This window comes from Dipodomys spectabilis, unplaced genomic scaffold (genome assembly GCF_019054845.1).
Source record: "Dipodomys spectabilis isolate Male_0828 unplaced genomic scaffold, ASM1905484v1 ptg000108l, whole genome shotgun sequence".
Taxonomy (NCBI): domain Eukaryota; kingdom Metazoa; phylum Chordata; class Mammalia; order Rodentia; family Heteromyidae; genus Dipodomys; species Dipodomys spectabilis.
In genome coordinates, this window is record NW_024870785.1 from 5,051,538 (window position 1) to 5,069,085 (window position 17,548).

Genomic DNA, 17,548 nt, shown 5'->3' on the forward strand with positions numbered 1-17,548 from the left:
TTCCTGCCTGGGCTGGCTTTAAACTGTGATCCACAGATCTCAGTCTCCTAAAGGTAGCTAGGATTACAAGTGTGAGCCACGGGGCTCCCAGCTTTAGCCAATAATTTTTAAGCACCTCTTTGTAAAACAAAGTCCGCTGCTGGTGGCTCACACCTGTAATCCAAGCTACTCAGGAGGCTGAGCTCTGAGGATCGCAGAAGCCAGCCTGGGAAGAAAAGTCAGTGAGTCTCATCTCCAATAAGCCACTCAGAGAAAGCCGGAAGTGGTGCTGTGGCTTAAGTGGTAAAGCGCTAGCGTTGAGTACAGACCCTCAGGGACAGCACCCAGGTCCTGAGTTCAAACCCAGGATCAGCAAAAACAACTAATCTAAGTAGAGGCCTGGCTCTTGCCTAGCCATCATGAATGCTGTGCTTTCAGACCCCCAAATTAAAACTAAGTGTAGACCCAGCAGCGCCTGCTGCGCTGGGGGAGCAGGGACGGTGCCAGGCTGCCGGGAGCACTCGTGAGTTTTCTTGTCCAAGTCTTAGCCGAAGAATCATTGGGTTGAAGAAGTTGTTTGGATCTCTTTGGAAATTCTCACTTTGAAGCCCCAGTTAAGGAAAATAGCCAGTCTCCCAAGGAAATGGTGAGCAAGTGAAACTGATAAGGTGGCTCAGTGGTAGAGCGCTTGCCTTGCATGCCTGAGGCCCTGGGTTCGATTCCTCAGCACCACATAAGCAAAAAGAAAAAAATCCGGAAATGGCGCTGTGGCTCAAGTGGTAGAGCGCTAGCCTTGAGCTGAAGAGCTGAGGGACAGCGCCCAGACCCAGAGTTCAGGCCCCACAACCGGACCAAAAAAAAAAAAGAATTGCAGAAAAAAAAATCCTAAGAGGAAGGCGATTTCCACCTCTCCTAGGTAAACTTCATGGCTGGGGGTGAAGCCTGTTGGTTGAATATAAATTGCCTAATATGCATGGAGCCCTGGGGTCAGTCCCCAGCCCGAAAACCAGTAATGATGATCATGAGGATCAATCCCAGTGAGCACTATCGCTATGTGCTGAGCCCCTGCTCCCTCCCCAGACCACTGCCTGGAGGGACTGACATTTCCTCCCTCTTTGCAGTTTTTCCTTGGCCACCAGGGCTTCCACTTGGTTTGGATTTCTGATTTAAAGACACACGCTCCTGCACAGATAGTAAGGATGACCTGTATGGAGAAGAGGCCGTGAGAGAGCTGGTGACCTCAGAGGGGAAAGTGCACGTGCCGCTGGCTTGCGAAGCCCCACGGCCCGAGCCCTGCCTGAGTAGAGGGAAGAGCAGGAGCAGACTGGGCCTGTCATGTCAGTTGGGCCTGATGATGGCGTGGCTTGAGTGCTGCCCTGTATTCTGTAAGGGGTGCCCGCCAGGGGTGTGGCCCAGTGAGGCTACAAGGCACAGGTGGGGTGGAGCTGAGCCAGAAAACCCAGTTCCCGCATGGCCGTAACCATGCAGCCTGGGCTGGGAACTTCCTTCCCCTGTTACACATTTCCTGAGCAATTACTGTGTGCTGGGTACTCTTGTTAGGGATGCAAATTCGTGAGCAAGATAAACCTCTCTGACTTGGTGGTGGTGATGATGATGGCATTGGACAGAGGGGTCACAATTCCATGTCAGGTTATGAGTACAAGACTTTTTTTTTTTTTTTTTGGTCAGTTGTGGGGCTTGAACTCTGGGCCTGAGCGCTGTCCCTCAGCTCTTCAGCTCAAGGCAAGTGCTCTACCACTTGAGCCACAACGCCACTTCTGGTTTTCTGGTGGTTAATTGGAGATAAGAGTCTCACAGATGTCCCTGCCTGGGCTGGCTTTGAACCTCGTTCCTCAGATCTCAGCCTCCTGAGTAGCTAGAATTACAGGTGTGAGCTACCAGCACCTGGCTCTGTGTGTTGTTTTTTGAGGTGGCAAGTTGTTTGTTCCTGAACTTTGTGATCTTTCCCTGTGACTTACACATCTGGGCTCAGAATCTGTGAAGGCTGCTCTGTGTAAGTGGAGCTTTCGGTTGTGAAAGCTTAAATGTGGTGGTCCCAAGGGTTGGTGCTGCCTCCTTCCTAGAGTCCTCTGTGATCCACGGTGACAGGAAAACAGACATGCCCTAATAAGTGATTTAGATAACGCAATCTGTAGGGGAGGGGCATATGGGCTGGTGGTAGGCAGCCTAGAGGTTAAACAAGGATGGTCAGGGAAGGAAGCTTCATCAATATGAGGAGCCAAAGCAGGAAAGGAAGGGAGAGGAGGGTTGTGAAACCAACAGGAAAAAGAGGTAGCCAATAGAATGACAGGAGTGAAGAGGAAGGCTAAGTCAAAAAAGAGATCTCAGCCAGGCGCAGTGGCTCAACCCTATAATCCTAGCTATTCAGGAGGCCAATAGTTCAAGGCCAAACCCTATGAAAAGTTTGGAAGACCCCATCCCAACCAGTAGAAAGGTCCTGTCAGCCACATGGGAAGTATAAATAAGCTGATCATGGTTCATATTGGCCCAAGCAAAAAGCAAGACCCTATTTGAAAGCCAGCCCCTGGTGACTCATGCCTGTAATCCTAGCTACTTAGGAGGCTGAGATCTGAGGATTGTGATGGAAGCCAGCTGAGGCAGAAAAGTCCCCCTGAGATTCTTATCTCCAATTAACTACTCAAAAACCAGAAGTGGCGCTGTGGCTCAAGTGGTAGAGTGCTAGACTTGAGCAAAAGAAGCTCAGGGGTAATGCCCAGGCCATGAGTTCAAACCCCAGGACCAGCAAAAAAAAAGATGGAGATATATCTCAAGTGGTAGAGAGCTTACCTAGCAAGTGCAGAGCCCTGAGGTCAGCCTCCAGGCCATACATACACGCACATGCGCACGGGACGTGGGAACCACAGTAGGCTTTTTGCCCAGTTGTCCACAGTGGTCCTGGCATCTTAGCTAGATGGTGGTGCTGTTTGGGGAGCCTCAAATAGTTGAGCCCTGGCCTCTCCAGTGCAGTCATCTGGTGGTCTGTCTTCCAGCCAGGCCATAGGAAGATTAGAGCTCTACCACTCCAGCCACATCCACAGCACATCTGCATCCCAGTTAATTGGAAATAAGAGTCTCGTGGACTTTCCTGCCTGGGCTGGCTTTGAACTGCGATCCTCCGAGCTCAGCCTCCTGAGTAGCCACCGGCACCCGGCTCTGTGGGCTTCTTGAGATGATTAGACCATCTTCTGATGTCCCCACTGGCTAGGTCAGGTGCTGGGTCCATCCAGGTGCTCAGTGAGTTTGGAAGGGGCCTCTCAGAGCCTTGCCCGGCCCAGCCCAGGCCCTGGCCTGGGTGTCTTGGGCCAGCTTGTTCTGAGTCAGATGGTTGCTGGGAGTGGGGCAGCGGCAGGCGCGCTGTGTGCGACGCGGACCTGGCCCCGCAGAGGATCTGGTGATGGAGGGTCGCCGCCCTTGGCTCATCATAAACTACCCATCTGCTTGTGTGTGTGTGTGTGTGTGTGTGTGTGTGTGTCACGCTCTGCGTGCCCTCCTCGTGTGCACCGCACGCCTTGCCTCGGGAGCGCTGCCGGCGTGGCCTTTCGGTTAGTTACAGAGGCACAGAGCTCAGCGTGCCCCGTGCCAGGCCCCCGCCTGGCTGAGCCCCCACGCCCCTGGGCTTCTACCCGGACTGGCTGCACCCCAACCTGGCCAGTGCTCCACAGGTGACCCCTCCCCTGCTCGAGGGAGGGGCGCCCCCCTGGGCTGGGGCAGTGCCGAGCCGGGTGGCCGTGGGCTCCACGGAGCCGAGCGCGGCTGTGCCCCGGGCGGCTCCCGTGCGCGGGCACCGCTTCATGACCTGCGCTGAGCGCCGCCGGCCCTGGGCCATGTGCCGGACGGGCTGGAGGGCTGGGCCCTGCACCCTCGAGTCCTCCCCGTCCTCCCCGAGTCCTCTTTGCCCTCCCCCAAGTCCTCCCCAAGTCCTCCCCGAGTCCTCTTTGCCCTCCCCCAAGTCCTCCCCAAGTCCTCCCCGAGTCCTCCCCGTCCTCCCTGTCCTCCGAGTCCTCGCATTCAGGGCTTTTCCAGCCTCCCTGTGTGCAGGTGGTGCGGGTCTGGTGCCCCACGCTGTGAACTTCTGGCTGGGGTCGCTGCTGTGCTGTGCTGACATGGTGTGGGTGTGGCGAGCTGGGGGGAGAGGGGGGAGTGAGACTTGAACCTGGGCAGGGCTGGCTCCGCTCAGATGGCCTGGCATTCCAGCCCTGGCCACCATGGGGTGTCCTCTCCTAGTAGCTGAGGGGTTTCCCCTGGTGTTGGGGAGTGGTGTGTGTGTGTGTGTGTGTGTGTGTGTGTGTGTGTGTGTGTGTGTGCGTGTGTGCACGTGTTCCGGTCTCGAGACGCGCACTCACGGGCAGCTGCGCGGGGCGGGGCTGGGGCAGCTCTGCAGCTTCGCCTCTCATGGTGGAGGGCTGAGGCCTGGCTGGCATCCTGTCCCAGTGATGCCCACCCGTGTCCTCAGTGTCTCCTCCGGCCTGTTGACCCCTCCTGCACGCTTCCTGTGCCCACGCGCATGGCGCTCAGGCCTGCACTGCAGCTCTCCTGGTTGGCAGTGCACAGGGACCACTGTGAGAAGCTGTACTGCGCGGTCTCCGGGGAGAAGCACTTCCTGTTGCACCCCCCAGCGACGGGCCCGTCATCCCGTATGGGAGGAGCAGGTGGAGGGCAGAGGGCGGGCGGTGGGGCTTTGGCTGGCCTGAGGCATAGTGGGGCAGGGGCAGGCCGCGCCCGTGGGACATGTGGACTGGCTGGCATGGGCTGGCAAAGCCCTGAGGCCCCCCCACAGCTCCCCCCTCCCGCTTCACAGCCGCACACACAGGCCACCTACCAGCTCACGGAAGAAGGCGCCTTTAAGATAGTGGATGAAGAAGCCACGGGGAAGGCGCGTCCTCTGCCTGGCATGGGGACGGCAGAACCAGACGGTGAGGAATAGGCACAGACGGTCTGGGGAGGTGTGCTCGGCCCTGAGATGTCCCGTGATCTCTGCCGGCTGTGCCCCAGGTGCCCTGGATCCCTCTGGACCCCCCGGCTGCAGACCTGACCCGGGACCCCAGTTACAGTCAGGCGTGGGCCCTGCACCACACCTGCCGGCTCCGCGGTTCCACCATGCCCAGCAGTCCCAGGCTGCATTGCGGGTGAGGGGCGCCCAGCCGCCAGGGGCAGGCTGTGCCTCTGATGTGGGCTGGTGGGTCTTGGCTTAGAAGAGGGACCATCGTGTCACATTCACGTCCCTCTTCTCCTCGCAGTGAATTTCTGGTACGACGTGGAGTATGATGACCTGGAGCATAGTTCCTTCCAGCCGCTGGGCTGTCACCGTGGCTGCTGGATCAACTGGTGGAGCCCGGTGAGCATTGCCAGGACCGCTGGCCGGGTGCTCCAGGCCCCCGGGGCCGGTCCACTTTAGAGACAGCCCGGGCTTGGAGTGTGTGCTGGCTGATGCTGCGTCCAGCCCGGGCTTGGAGTGTGTGCTGGCTGATGCTGGCGTCCGGCCTGGATTGAAATCAGCCTTGGAGTCTTGTTTTTTCTTTTGGTCGGTCGTGGGGTTTGAGCTCGGCCTGGGCGCTGTCCCTCAGCTCTTCAGCTCAAGGCTAGCACTCTACCACTTGAGCCATAGCGCCACTTTCATTTTCTAGTGGTTCATTGGAGATAAGAGTTTCACGGACTTTCCTACCTGGACTGGCTTTGAACCACAATCCTCAGATCTCAGCCTCCTGAGTAGCTAGGATTACAGGCGTGAGCCACTAGGGCCCAGCTCCTTGGAGAGTCTTGAGATGTGGTCAGGAAGATGAGGAAATGCCAGGCAGACATGGGTGAGGTGTCTGGGAAGGTGCCACCCGGGTCAGGAGTGGGAAGCAGGCAGAGCAGCACCTCACCGTGCCGTGACCGGGGTGAGTCACTGCCTGTCTGCCTCCGTGTCCCCCACATCAGAGGCCTGGTTGGTCGGCCTCGCAGGGCACTGTGGGGAGGGGCGCAGCCGCACAGAGGAGCCGGTCAATAAAGCTAGCCACGTTTATTTGTCCTGATGCTCCCAGTTGCTCTCCTCAGCCTGGTGAGGGCTTGAAGGTTCAGGCAAAAATTTCAGGGTGACTGTAACTGGGGGTGTGAGCCGCTTCCAGGCCTGAGGACTCATCTGTCCAAGCCCTGGGGCAAGCAGGCTGACCTCAGTTTTGGAACTGCCCGGCTGGACCTCAGTGGCTCAGGGCCGCTGATGGCGTCTATAGCTTAGCCCCAGCTTGGTTTATTTTCTCCCCCCAAATCCAGGGCAGCTGATGGGGTCTGGTGCTCTGGAGATAACCTGGGTGGGGAGTGACAAGCCCCGCCCCTCCCAGCCTCCCACTGAAGAAGGCCCTGGTCCTCACGCACACGCTCCTTCCCCAGCCTTCGGAAGAGCAGGAAGAGCCCCCGGCCCTGAGTGCCCAGCCCCAGGCCCCACCCCCGGCCCCCCAGCTCCAAGGGTGGCGCAGCGCAGAGGCGGCTTTGAAGGTCTGTTTTATGTGGCGGGGCCGCTCCCTGGCCGGGTTACGATGGGGCCCGGGGTACTCATCCCCGATTGCTCAGGGCTCCAGTCAGGACCGGGTATTCCTGTCATACAGGCACCGAGAGGTTGTGAAAGGCCCAGCCCACAGCATGGCGCTGGGCCCTCTTCAGCCTTCCCTGGGCTCAGCCCCTGCAGCCGGCGCTGGAGACCCCTCCTCCGCACAGGACTCGGCGGGGCAGGCGGCCGGGAGGCCACGGGGACCTGAGCGCACTGGGGCTGACCTTTGCAGGGTGCCTGGCCCCAGCACAGGCTTGAGATGCTTCATTCCCGGCAGGTGTCTGGCACGGGCGTGGGTGTGGGCTCCCGTGGGTGGAGGCGGCTAGTGGGAGGGGCCGAGGAGGAGCCGTGCCAGCTGGGGCATCGCGGCGCTGTGTTAAAAGCCCACAGTCCCCGGCCCCGTGGCACTGCCCATCGTCCCTGTTTCTGAGGACTCGGCCTCATGGCTCTGGTGAGACCCCAGCCGGGCTCTAGGCCTCCATTTTGAACCTAGCAGAGCTCTGTCTGGGGCCCGTGCGGTGCTGTGCATTAGAGCTGGACTGTGAGCTTCGAGAAGGCTGTTGGCTGGCAGCAGCGGCAGGGAGAGGCAGAGCTCTAGCAATGGGCTCCAGGCCCAGCTCCCCGGCCTGGGGCCTAGAAACGCGGCTCCCTGGCTGCTTTCCTGAGGCCCCTGAGCAAAGCCACTGCTTCGTGCTGTTCTGGCTCAGGGGCTGGGGTGAGGCGGGGGTCTGAGGGCTGCCCCAGGTGCCCTGCTGGGGTGTAGGGTGGGGGGTGGGAGGAAAGACTTAGAGAATGGGACACCCTGAAGAGCCGGTGGGGGTGGGCCGCAGCTAGTCTGCTGTGTGCCAGCGCTGGCCGGGCCTGGCCCCTCCTCTCTGCCTTTGTTTCCTGGTGCATCAGGATGGCATTCTTGGGAGGTTGCGTGACAGGGAGACGGACCGTGGCCTTGGGTGGGCCGTGGGCAGGGGGTGTGGAGATGGCGTGTCTCCATGTCAGCACTCTGCTGCGCCCCAGCGGGTCTGACCGCAGTACAGGCCCAGGCCTGAGGGGCTGCCGTGGCTTCCCTGGTGGCCCGTTCGCCTGCCGCGAACCTGCCCTGTCCCCCCGCTGCAGGCGAAGGTGCCTGGAACGTGCCTGCTCACCGTGCGTGTCCTGCAGGCCCACGGGCTGCCTTCCAAGGACCTGCGTGAGTGGGTGGGCCCGGGGAGGGAGGGTGCGCGGCTGGATGGATCGAGTGGCCAGGCCAGTGGGAGAGGACTGGAGGAGGGTCAGCATGGAGGGAGGGCGTGGGGCCTAGCCCGTGGACACGGGCCTCAGGGCCAGGGAGGAAGTGGGCTCGGGGTGGCTGGACGGGGAGGGCATTTGGCCGTCCCTGATGCCCGCCCCTCCCCGCAGTCACCCCCTCTGACTGCTACGTGACTCTGTGGCTGCCTGCGGCCTCCAGCCACCGGCTGCAGACGCGCACCGTGAAGAACAGCCGGAACCCCGTCTGGAATCAGAGCTTCCACTTCCGCATCCACCGCGAGCTCAAGGTGGCCCCGCCGTCCCCCCCTCCTGCTCTCCCCGCGCCCCCCGTCCTCCAGCCCTGCCCACCTTCCCGCTACCCTCCCTCCCCAAGCCTGCTGACCGCGCTGCCCTTTCCAGAATATCATGGAACTGAAGGTCTTCGACCAGGACCTGTTGACCCAAGACGACCCGCTGCTGTCCGTGCTGTTTGATGTGGGGACCCTGCGAATGGGGGAGTCCCGGCGCCAGAGCTTCTCGCTGAGTTCTCAGGTAAGACTGCTCAGCACCAGGCCACGGCGCCCGGCGGCTGGGGGCCTGGCCCCCGGGGAGCCGCCTCACCCAGGCCCTCCCGCCCCCGGCCGGCCGCCTTTCTTCCTTTTTAGAGGTGATGCGCACACGAGTTAGTTTGAAGTCAGGCATCCCCAACCTTCCTTCTTGGCTTCTGAGGAGGGGCAGCTTCTTTAGAGCACCTGGAGCGCGACCGTGCCCTTCCCAGCCACGTGGCCCCAGCAGCGCTCGCTGCTTCTGGGTGGGAGTCTGCGCGCAGACCCGCGCGCGCCCTCCCCAGCCTCTCCCGTGGCCTCTCCCTCTCTCCAGGTGCAGGAGCGGCTGGAAGTCGAATTTCGTCTGCAGAGCCTGTGAGTTGGCCGGGGCAGCGTGTGGTGGCGGCAAGCCCCTGGGAAGGGCAGTGCCAGCCGCTCACGCCCTTGCCACGGAGGAGGAGAGCGGGGTCAGGGGAGAACCGAGGCTCTTGCCAGGGGTCACTGGGCTTCTTTCCAGGCCAGCTGAGGCGGAGCGGCTCACCAGCAACGGCATCCTGGTAGTGAGTGAGAGCGGCTCTTTGGGGGTGCCCGTGGCCGCCGGGGGGCTTCCTCTGTTCCATACACTTGCTCTGCTCCCTGGCCGGAAGCCGGGGCTGCCACCCCCTGGGTGAGGATGACCCGAGCAGGGGCCTCCTCGTGGCACCTTGTGAGGGTGTGGATCTCCAGCGTGTGCCCGGGCCAAGGGCTGAGGAGCGGGAGGCAGGGTGCGGGGAAGAAGGGGCTGCAGAGGGACAGGCTGGTGCCTAAAGGGCTCGCTTGACTTCTCAGGCCCGGGAGCTGTCGCGCTTGCATGTTCAGCTGGAGCAGATGGGGCCCCCAAAAGGTCAGTCCCCGACCCTCACGTCCCTCATTCTAGTTACGGCCTGCACCTGCAGCTGGAGTGGGTTCAGGGGTGCTGGGGCCTGGGCCGAGTCACACTTCCAGGTCACGGGGGCTCAGTGAACGGAGACCCTGTCCCTGACTCTGCACCCCATTGGCAGAGTCAGAGGGCAAGGTCCAGCTGGTGCTTCCCGGCGCCTGTGAGGGCTCCCAGGAGGCCTGTGTGGGCACCGGCTCGTTCTGCTTCCACTGCCCGGCCTGCTGGGAGCCGGAGCTGAGCATCCACCTGAAGGTAGGGCCTCCCTCCCCAGCCGCCACCCTCACCGTCCTCAGCGCCCCGGCCCGGCCCAGCCCCGTTTCCCCAGTGCCCCGCGCCCTGCTACGCCCCCTGGAAGCCTTGGGCTGAGTGTGGGGTGAGGTTGGCTTCCTTGGTGGCTTGAGGGAGGGAGCGGTGGAGTCCTGGCTAAGAGAGGAAGGTGACGGCTCCTGGGTGTCCTCGCTTTGTCCTCGCAGGACGACCCCCAGCAGCGGCTGACGGTGCCCCTGCAGGCTCTGCCCTCCCGCCAGTCGGTGCGGCTCGTCTTCCCCACGTCCCAGGTACCGCGCCCCAAGGGCTGGGAAGCTGGACAGAAGCCCCGGGCCTTCCTGTGAAGGCGGCCAGGGCTGAGTGGAAGGTGCTGTCAGGTGGTGGGCAGCTTTTGATGCAGGTGCTTGTGGATTCCAGGAGCCCTTGATGAGGGTGGAGCTGAAGAAGGAAGAGGGGTGAGCGGCTGGCGTGGGGGGGCTGCAGGCCGGTGTCTGGTAGGGGGCAGGTGTCAGGACACGGGCAGTGGGCAGCACCCATGCCGGGAATGCCGTGATTGCTGCACCTGGCCCTCGTGGGTGGAGCATGGGGCCGGGAGGAAGCTCTGGGGGGCAGGCTGGGTTCTGGCTTCCCTGTGGCTCTGCGGGCGGGGTGGGGGACGGCCCAGGGCAAATACCTGGAGAAGCAGGTGAGGAGCTGCCCAGAGCCAGAGTTTGCCTCAGAGAAGGCAGGAAGCCAAGGGGAGGGGGCTCTGAGTGTCCTCAGCAGAAGAGCCGTGTCCGCCCTCCCGGGCCTGGCAGCCGCCTTCCTGTCCCCTGGCATTCTTGGCGTTGGGGGGAGGGAGAAAAGGTGGCAGGCCTCACGCTGGGAAGCTGGGTGCCTCTTCAGGGCGCATACGGCCCGGCCTGCAAGTGCTCCCTCCACTGCGGTCCACACACCACGTGCAGTGGCGACTTTGAGGAGCGGGTGGAGGCTTGGCCGGGGAGACCCCCAGCTTCCCTTCCTGTGGTGCTGAGTTGCTTTGTGGACTCTTTGCCCTAGACCCGGGGAGCTGGCCGTGCGGCTGGGCTGTGGGCTGTGCCCGCAGGAGCAGGCCTTCCTGCGCAGGAGGAAGCAGGGGGTGGCCAAGGCCCTGAAGCAGGTCCTGCAGCTGGATGGAGACTTGCATGAGGATGAGGTCTGGGGCTCAGCAGCACTGGGTCGTGCCCCCCCCCCCCCCCCCCCCGCCCCGGGCTTGTGCAGGTTCAGGGCCGAACACTGGAACATCGGTGCCGATCTAGGCTTGTAGCTGCCTCCTGCCTTCTCTGCTTCCTAGGGGCTCTTCTCCCTAGGGAGTGGTTTCCAGCATGAAGGGAGACTTAAGAGGCGGCCTTGAGCTTCCAGAACGTGATCCCAGAACACTTGGGCTGGGAAGAGATGAGGCCTGCTGTGTAATGGAGAAGCCCGCTCTGGGGCTATTTCTGGCATCCTCAGTGGGGCCAGCTGAGGCACTCTGCGGAGCCCTGATCCCAGCTCAATGCACCTCAGGGGCCCAACAGTGAAAATGGCCTCCAGCCGCAGCGCCACTTCCTCCTGGAAGGCGGCCTTTCCCACCCCGATGCCGACCATCCTCTCCTCCAGGTCCCAGTAGTAGCCGTTATGGCTACTGGCGGCGGCACCCGGGCGATGACTTCCTTATACGGGCAGCTGGCCGGCCTGAGGGAGCTGGGCCTGTTGGACTGCGTCTCCTACATCACGGGGGCCTCGGGCTCCACCTGGTGAGCTGGCTGAGCCGGAGCCTGCAGGTGGCCCGCGGGGCTTGGGGGAGAAGTGGGTGGGGAGGAGCATCTTGGACGCCATCGGCCTCAGCAATGGAGAGGCTGGAAAATGCCGTGTCGGGAGCCTCCAGGGGGCCTGCGGGACACTGCCAAGACTTGTGACAACCCTCCCTCACCTTCCCCGGCTTTGCCTTTTCCCAGGGCTTTGGCCAACTTGTATGAGGACCCAGAGTGGTCTCAGCAGGACCTGGCAGGGCCCACCGCGTTGCTAAAGGCCCAGGTGACAAAGAGCAAGCTGGGTGCGCTGGCCCCCAGCCAGCTGCAGCGGTACCGGCAGGAGCTGGCCGAGCGCGCCCGCCTGGGCCATCCGCCCTGCTTCACCAACCTGTGGGCCCTCATCAACGAGGCCCTGCTGCATGAGGAGGTACGGGGAGCGGGGCTAGGCCGAGGTCTGGTGGACAGGTGTAGAAGGTTCTGGAAGATGCAGCTCAGCTTCTCACCTTCTTTCCCCAGCCCCAAGACCACAAACTCTCAGATCAACAGGAGGCCTTGAATCGTGGCCAGAACCCTCTGCCTATCTACTGCGCCCTCAACGCCAAGGCGCAGGGCCTGACGACCTTTGAATTTGGGGGTGAGTGAGATGTGTCCCTGGGCCGCCCCCTCCCCCCCCACGTGGCCCTCTGCCAAAGTCCCTCGGCTGTTGGGGCTGCGGAGGGCGCTGGGGTCTGTCCTGCGAGGCCTGAGCCCCTGGGCTGCGGCGGGAGCTGAGGCTGTGGCCTCTTCACAGAGTGGTGCGAGTTCTCCCCCTACGAGGTGGGCCTGCCCAAGTACGGGGCCTTCATCCCCTCCCAGCTCTTCGGCTCTGAGTTCTTCATGGGGCGGCTAGTGAAGGAGCTCCCCGAATCCCGCATCTGCTTTCTGGAAGGTGAGGGGTGTCGGGAAGGCCAGGGAGAGGGGGGAAGGATGGCCCTGGGCTTGCCTCGCTTGGCTGCGGCACCGTTTCCGTCGGGAAGGGCCACGTTGCCACAGCAGTTGACTAATCCACTCGGGGCCTCTCCCAGGCATCTGGAGCAACCTGTACGCCGCCAGCCTCCAGGACAGCCTGTACTGGGCCTCAGAGCCCAGCCAGTTCTGGGACCGCTGGGCTCAGGACCGAGCCAGCCTGGGTAGGTGGCTGGGCCAGATGGAGGTGTCTGTCACTGTCTCCCCCCCCCCCCCCCCCCCGTCACCATTTCCTGACACCCCTGCTTTTGCCTGTGCAGACAAAGAGGAGGTCCCCCAGCTAAAGATGGAGGAGCCGCCCACAGCAGCCGGCAGGATCGCCGGGCTTTTCACCGACCTCCTGACAAAGCGGCCGCTCGCCCAAGCCACCCACAACTTCCTGCGCGGCCTCCAGTTTCACAAGGACTATTTCCAGCACCCGCACTTCTCCGCCTGGAAAGGTGCCACGTCTCTGCGCATGTCCTGGCGCTCAGCCCCCTGCCCATGGTGCCTCAGGCGCTGGCAGGCCACTTCCCCTGGCACCATTAACCCTGCCACCTAAAGACGGGGGGACAGCAGCCGCGGGGGCATGCACGGGAGGTGGGGTGCTTGCTCGCGAGGCTGGCAGGGGCCGAGTCTCTGCCAGAGAACCCCGCGGCCCCCGGTGACAGTTGCCACTTCTCACCCCTACCCCAAATCTTTGCAGCTACCAAGCTCGATGGCCTCCCCAACCAGCTGACGCCCGCGGAGCCCTTCCTGTGCCTGCTGGACGTGGGCTACCTCATCAACACGAGCTGCGCGCCCCTCCTGCAGCCCGCCCGGGACGTGGACCTCATCCTGTCACTGGACTACAACCTGCACGGAGCCTTCCAGGTTGGGAGGGGCGGGCTGCCCCGGCCTTGGGGCCCTGGCCACGCCCAGCTTGCTTTACTCGGTGGCAGTGGGCACCACGTGGTTCTGGGGTGCACGGGCACTGCCCCGGGGCGGGGTGCCGGCCCCTCCACTGCACCTGAATCCCTGGGAGGTCTCGGCCCGCACAGCCCCTGCTGGGAGCTCCTGGGGCTCGGGAGAGGGTGTTGCAGGCACAAGGTCGCGGGCTCCGGTGTGGGGGCCCAGAGAGGCCGCCAGCCTTTGGGGGCCTGTGTGCTGTTCAGTCGGCCCACAGGGGCGCCCTGAGATCCATCCCCCCCCTCCGGCCGGCCCGCAGCAGCTGCAGCTGGTGGACAGGTTCTGCCAGGAGCAGGGGATCCCGTTCCCCCACATCTCACCCACGGCGGAGGAGCAGCGCGAGCCTCGGGAGTGCCACGCCTTCCATGACCCCGCCCGGCCCGAAGCCCCTGGCCTGCTGCACTTCCCTCTGGTCAACGCCTCATTCCGAGAGTTCTCAGCCCCCGGTGCGTCCCCGCTCCCCCACCTCTCCTCCACGCCCCCCGCCCGTCCCCCTCATCACCTCTTCTCCACAGGAGTGCCACGGACACCCGAGGAGAAGGCGGCCGGGGAGGTGAACCTGTCTCCTGCGGACTCCCCCTACCACTACACAAAGGTGACCTACAGCCCAGAGGACACGGACAAGCTCCTGAGCCTGACCCGGTACAACATCCTCTGCAGCCGGCCACAGCTGCTCGAGGCTCTGCGCCAGGCCGTGCAGCGGCGCAGGCAGCGCAGGCCCCGGTGATGGCGGCAGGTGAGGCCTCCGCCCCGCCCAGGGCCGGGGATGGGAGCCGGGGACCCGGCTCATGCTGTAGCTTGGCCCGGCCACCTCCCTGGAGGAGCAGGGGAGGATGTACTCCTGGTAGAGGTGGGGACAAAAGGGCACACTCTGTGTACATGAATTCAAAGCTCTTTATAGACAGACAGTGTGGTGTGCGGTTCTTGCAGGTGCACGCAGCCCGGGCTCCCGGGGAAGGGGCCTGGCGCACACAGATCTTTGCCCAGACACGGACAGAAAGGAGAGGCCACAGTCGGGAGGCTATGTTGTCACACGAAAACACCAAGAGAGCACTGACAACACTAACCACGTGGCCACGGGGAGGGCGGGACTCCTCACAGAAGCAGTGTCCAAGCAGCCAGGGAGGGACAGACAGACGCACGCCTGCGCCTGCGGGCCTCACTGCAGCACGCGGTTCGTCAGGGCCCGGGTCTGTCAGGAGAACAGAGTAAGCGACTCTGCCTTGCAGTCCAGGTTCTGGAAAGTCACGGAGCAGCCAGGGGACAGAGTGAGCCAGCACTAGGGGCCCAGCCCTGTCGGCCTCATCGGGGACATAGTGGAGGATTGAAGCCGACCCCGGGACCCGCGAAAGCAGGGCGTGCCCCGCTGCCCCGCACCCAGGACAAGGCAAGCTCTCCCTCCCTGCCGGGACCCTCTCCAGAGCCCCTCAGCCAGGCGCTGCTGGAGCCGACGTCTCCTCCCCGGGGGACGGCGTGTGCTCAGCCCATGCTCTCACTCTGGACCTGGAGGTCAAAGGGCTCTGTGGAAGCCACCTAGGGACAGATGAGGACCGGGTCACAGATTTCCCTCCTGTCCTGTTCCCTGAGTCTCATCTCCAGTCCCCCAGATTCCATCTTGGGCCCCTCCCCACGCTGTCTGACTTCTCCAGCCTCGCAGCTGAGGGCTGGCGTGGTGGCCCCCCAGCAGCTGGCCTGGCACCTGCCGGGTGAGGGGCGGGGTCGCCCTTGTCCACAGTGCCCGGGGCTCTGCACCCTGCACTGGAGCGGCTGCTGCTGCTGCGGCCTGGCACCCACTCCTTTGCCCCAGGGCTGTGCAACCCGGGGCTGAGGTACTGGGCCCGGTGCCAACAGCGATGAGCCCCCGTGTGGAAGGTAGGCCCTGCCCGCTTCATCCCACGCCCTGGGCCTCCATGCCCTGCTCAGGGTGCGGGCTGGGGTCCGGCTGCGCACGTGCTAGTAACAGTGAGCAGGGCGGGGTCCAGTGGGGACCCCCGGCTGCAGGTCCCCCATCTCAGCTAGCTGTGTGCCTGCCCCGTCTTGGGAGAGGCTGGGGGTCCCAGCCGAGCAGCCGGGCCACGGGTCCTGGCGGTCTGGCCTCTCCTACCACGACAAGGGCCGTCTCTCTCCCTCTCTGCACCTGTCCACAGCGGCGCCCGGGCTTGCGGGGCATTGGATAGAGAAGGGGGGTCCTGAGGGGAGCACTAGGGAGGCGTGGGGAGGACTCGGGCTGGCCGTGCCCATCCCAGCCTGAGCTCGCACCTCTAATGGCGTCCACAGCTGGGCAAACTTCTCCTCCTGGGCTGCCAGCAGCTTCTCCAGGTCCCTGTGTCTGTGGAGCAGCTGCTCCACATCAGACACTGAGTTCTAGGGAGTAGCAGTCGGTGAGGCCCAGCTCCTGGGATCCCCTCCGCCCCAGCTCACACCCAGCAGAGAACGGGATGCGGACGGGGTTTCTACTCACCCCGCAGCTGGGCTCCAGCAGCAGCGGGCCCTCCCTGGCGGCCAGCCAGGCCTCGGCCCGCTCCAGCCCCCGCCGCCGCTTCTGCAGCCCGCGGCTGTCTTCCCAGCGCCCCAGGCACCGGGCCCAGGCCGCGCGCAGCCCCTGCAGCCGCGTGTCCAGCTCCTGCAGGTGCTCTGCCACCTGGCGGAGAGGGGCCGAGGAGGGCCGAGGCCGGGACGCGCGCCCCCCCTCGCCTCCCATTCTGCTGCGAGTCCCAGGGCTGTGGACAACTTGCTCTCACCTCTGAGGACAGGAAGTGGCCGCTGTCCATCAGCTGCTGCCCTTCCTGCCGAATGTTCTGGGCTTGGACGCAGTGCTCCCGGAGTCCGCGCTCCAGCTCCTCCGGCTGCCCCAGCAGCTGCTCGGCTCCCGCCATGTCTCCAGCCAGCTCCGCGGACGACACCAGGGCCTGCCTCTCCTCAGTCCATGCTCTGCGGGGCGGGGAAGGACGAAGCTGCTGGGCAGGGGTACAGAGCAGCCGGGGGGTGCCCGGGACGGCCCCATCACCCTGACCCGACCACCACCTACAGCAGCTCCTGGCAGCGAGTGAGGAAGGCCTGGCCCTGGGCTGCCTGCTCCAGCCGCCGGCCCCGCTCCCGGGCCTCGGCCTGCAGGGAGGCCCAGGCGCCCTGCAGCGTGGCCAGCTGCGTGGTCAGGCCGTCCTGGGCGGCGGGGTGCTTCTGGCCCAGGCGGCGAGCGTCCATCTGGATCCGCGCCACCTCCTTTCCGATAGCCTCCAGTTCCCTCTGTCCCGGGACACAAGGTAACTCCTGTGACCCCACGCCCGGGCCCAAGACCCTGGGCCCGGAGGGCAGAGGGCTGGGATTCTGGGGGGCGCCAAGCAGCCCCCAAATGCAAGGCCTTGGTCTATGGCCTTTAGCAGATGGGCCTGGTACGGATGGGGGGCGAGCCTAAAGCAAGGCCGCACCTGCAGGCGCCGCTGCCGCTGCGGGGCGGGCTGCAGGCCTCGGCCGCAGGCGGGCTCCAGCTGGGCGCGCTTCTCCTGCATCCAGCCCTGCAGCTCGCGTGCGGCCTGCTCGAAGCCACGCACTTCACGCGCTGCAGCCAGGCTCTGGAAGGGAGCGAGGACCGCGGCGCTCGGCTCCGCCACTGTCTTGGGGCTCAGACTCCCCTAAGACAGTGGCCTCCGGGGCCAGCTCCTTACGGAGGACGGGCTCCTGGCCCTGGGTTCAGAACCTCTCCCAGCTCTGGCTCCGCGTGGTGGTGGACCATGTCGGGGGTGTCGCCAGGTGGTGAGGGGCGCTCAGGGCCCCTCTCCTGAGAGGCCGGTGGAGCCCCTGCCCTCTGGGGGACCGCTCCCCTACCCCCGGGGAGCAGAGTAGTTAGCCTCTTGGGGTCTGGGTGGGTGGGCCCACCCAGGCCCCATAGGCAGCACTTCTGAGGCTCTGGAGACCGCTCTCCCCCCCCACCAGAGCACCGCCTGCTGCAGGTCTGACTGCCCGGGCTGGGGACTGGGCAGCTGTGCAGTGAGGCTGAGTGAAAGGGGAAGGGGGGGAGGGAGGGGCCGGGAGGAAGGGCTAAAGGTGGAGGGGGGGGGGTGATGTGTCTCCGGCTCAGCCGAGGACTGGAGGGCTGGAGGTCTGAGATGGAGGCTTCCATCCTCTCGCTGCTGAGCTGGACGCAGCCCCGCCCCGCCCCACCCCTCCCCTGGACCTCTACCTGGGTGCGGGCTTCCATTGCCTGCTCCAGCCTCTCCCAAGCGGCCTGGATAGTGCTCTTCTGGGCTTGAATCTGGGGGTCGCACCTTGATATTCCTTGTTCCAGGGGGGCCGCCAGCTCCCACAGGGCCTGCAGCTTGGCCTGCCCCAGGCTCTGGACCTCGCTTCTGAAAGCTTCAAACTTCTCTTGCAGCACCTGCAGGGC

The 17,548-nt window shown here is 64.0% G+C and overlaps 3 protein-coding genes across 3 annotated transcripts in view; 1 reads left to right on the forward strand and 2 right to left on the reverse strand.

Annotated features, from left to right (window-relative positions):
* Window positions 1-17,548, reverse strand: part of Ehd4 (EH domain containing 4) — a 738,029-nt gene that overhangs the window by 631,965 nt on the left and 88,516 nt on the right. The window lies entirely within an intron of this gene.
* Window positions 4,812-15,412, forward strand: LOC122114610 (cytosolic phospholipase A2 beta-like). Its single transcript, XM_042687899.1, is given in 25 exon segments — window positions 4,812-4,913; window positions 4,993-5,068; window positions 5,071-5,109; window positions 5,112-5,126; window positions 5,238-5,335; window positions 6,370-6,474; window positions 7,640-7,712; window positions 7,922-8,058; window positions 8,171-8,302; window positions 8,630-8,670; window positions 8,813-8,855; window positions 9,124-9,178; window positions 9,336-9,466; window positions 9,688-9,771; window positions 9,899-9,936; window positions 10,520-10,655; window positions 11,099-11,235; window positions 11,437-11,659; window positions 11,749-11,866; window positions 12,023-12,160; window positions 12,297-12,401; window positions 12,498-12,677; window positions 12,923-13,089; window positions 13,424-13,610; window positions 13,680-15,412. Coding segments are annotated over 25 exon segments (2,730 nt in total). The 5' UTR covers window positions 4,812-4,853; the 3' UTR covers window positions 13,892-15,412.
* Sptbn5 (spectrin beta, non-erythrocytic 5) overlaps window positions 14,611-17,548 on the reverse strand; it is a 35,368-nt gene continuing 32,430 nt past the window's right edge. Inside the window, 7 exon segments of the mRNA XM_042687588.1 lie at window positions 14,611-14,697; window positions 15,424-15,528; window positions 15,626-15,805; window positions 15,906-16,095; window positions 16,193-16,410; window positions 16,593-16,736; window positions 17,345-17,539. Of these exon segments, the coding sequence (XP_042543522.1) occupies window positions 14,644-14,697; window positions 15,424-15,528; window positions 15,626-15,805; window positions 15,906-16,095; window positions 16,193-16,410; window positions 16,593-16,736; window positions 17,345-17,539 (1,086 nt within the window). The 3' untranslated portion in view covers window positions 14,611-14,643.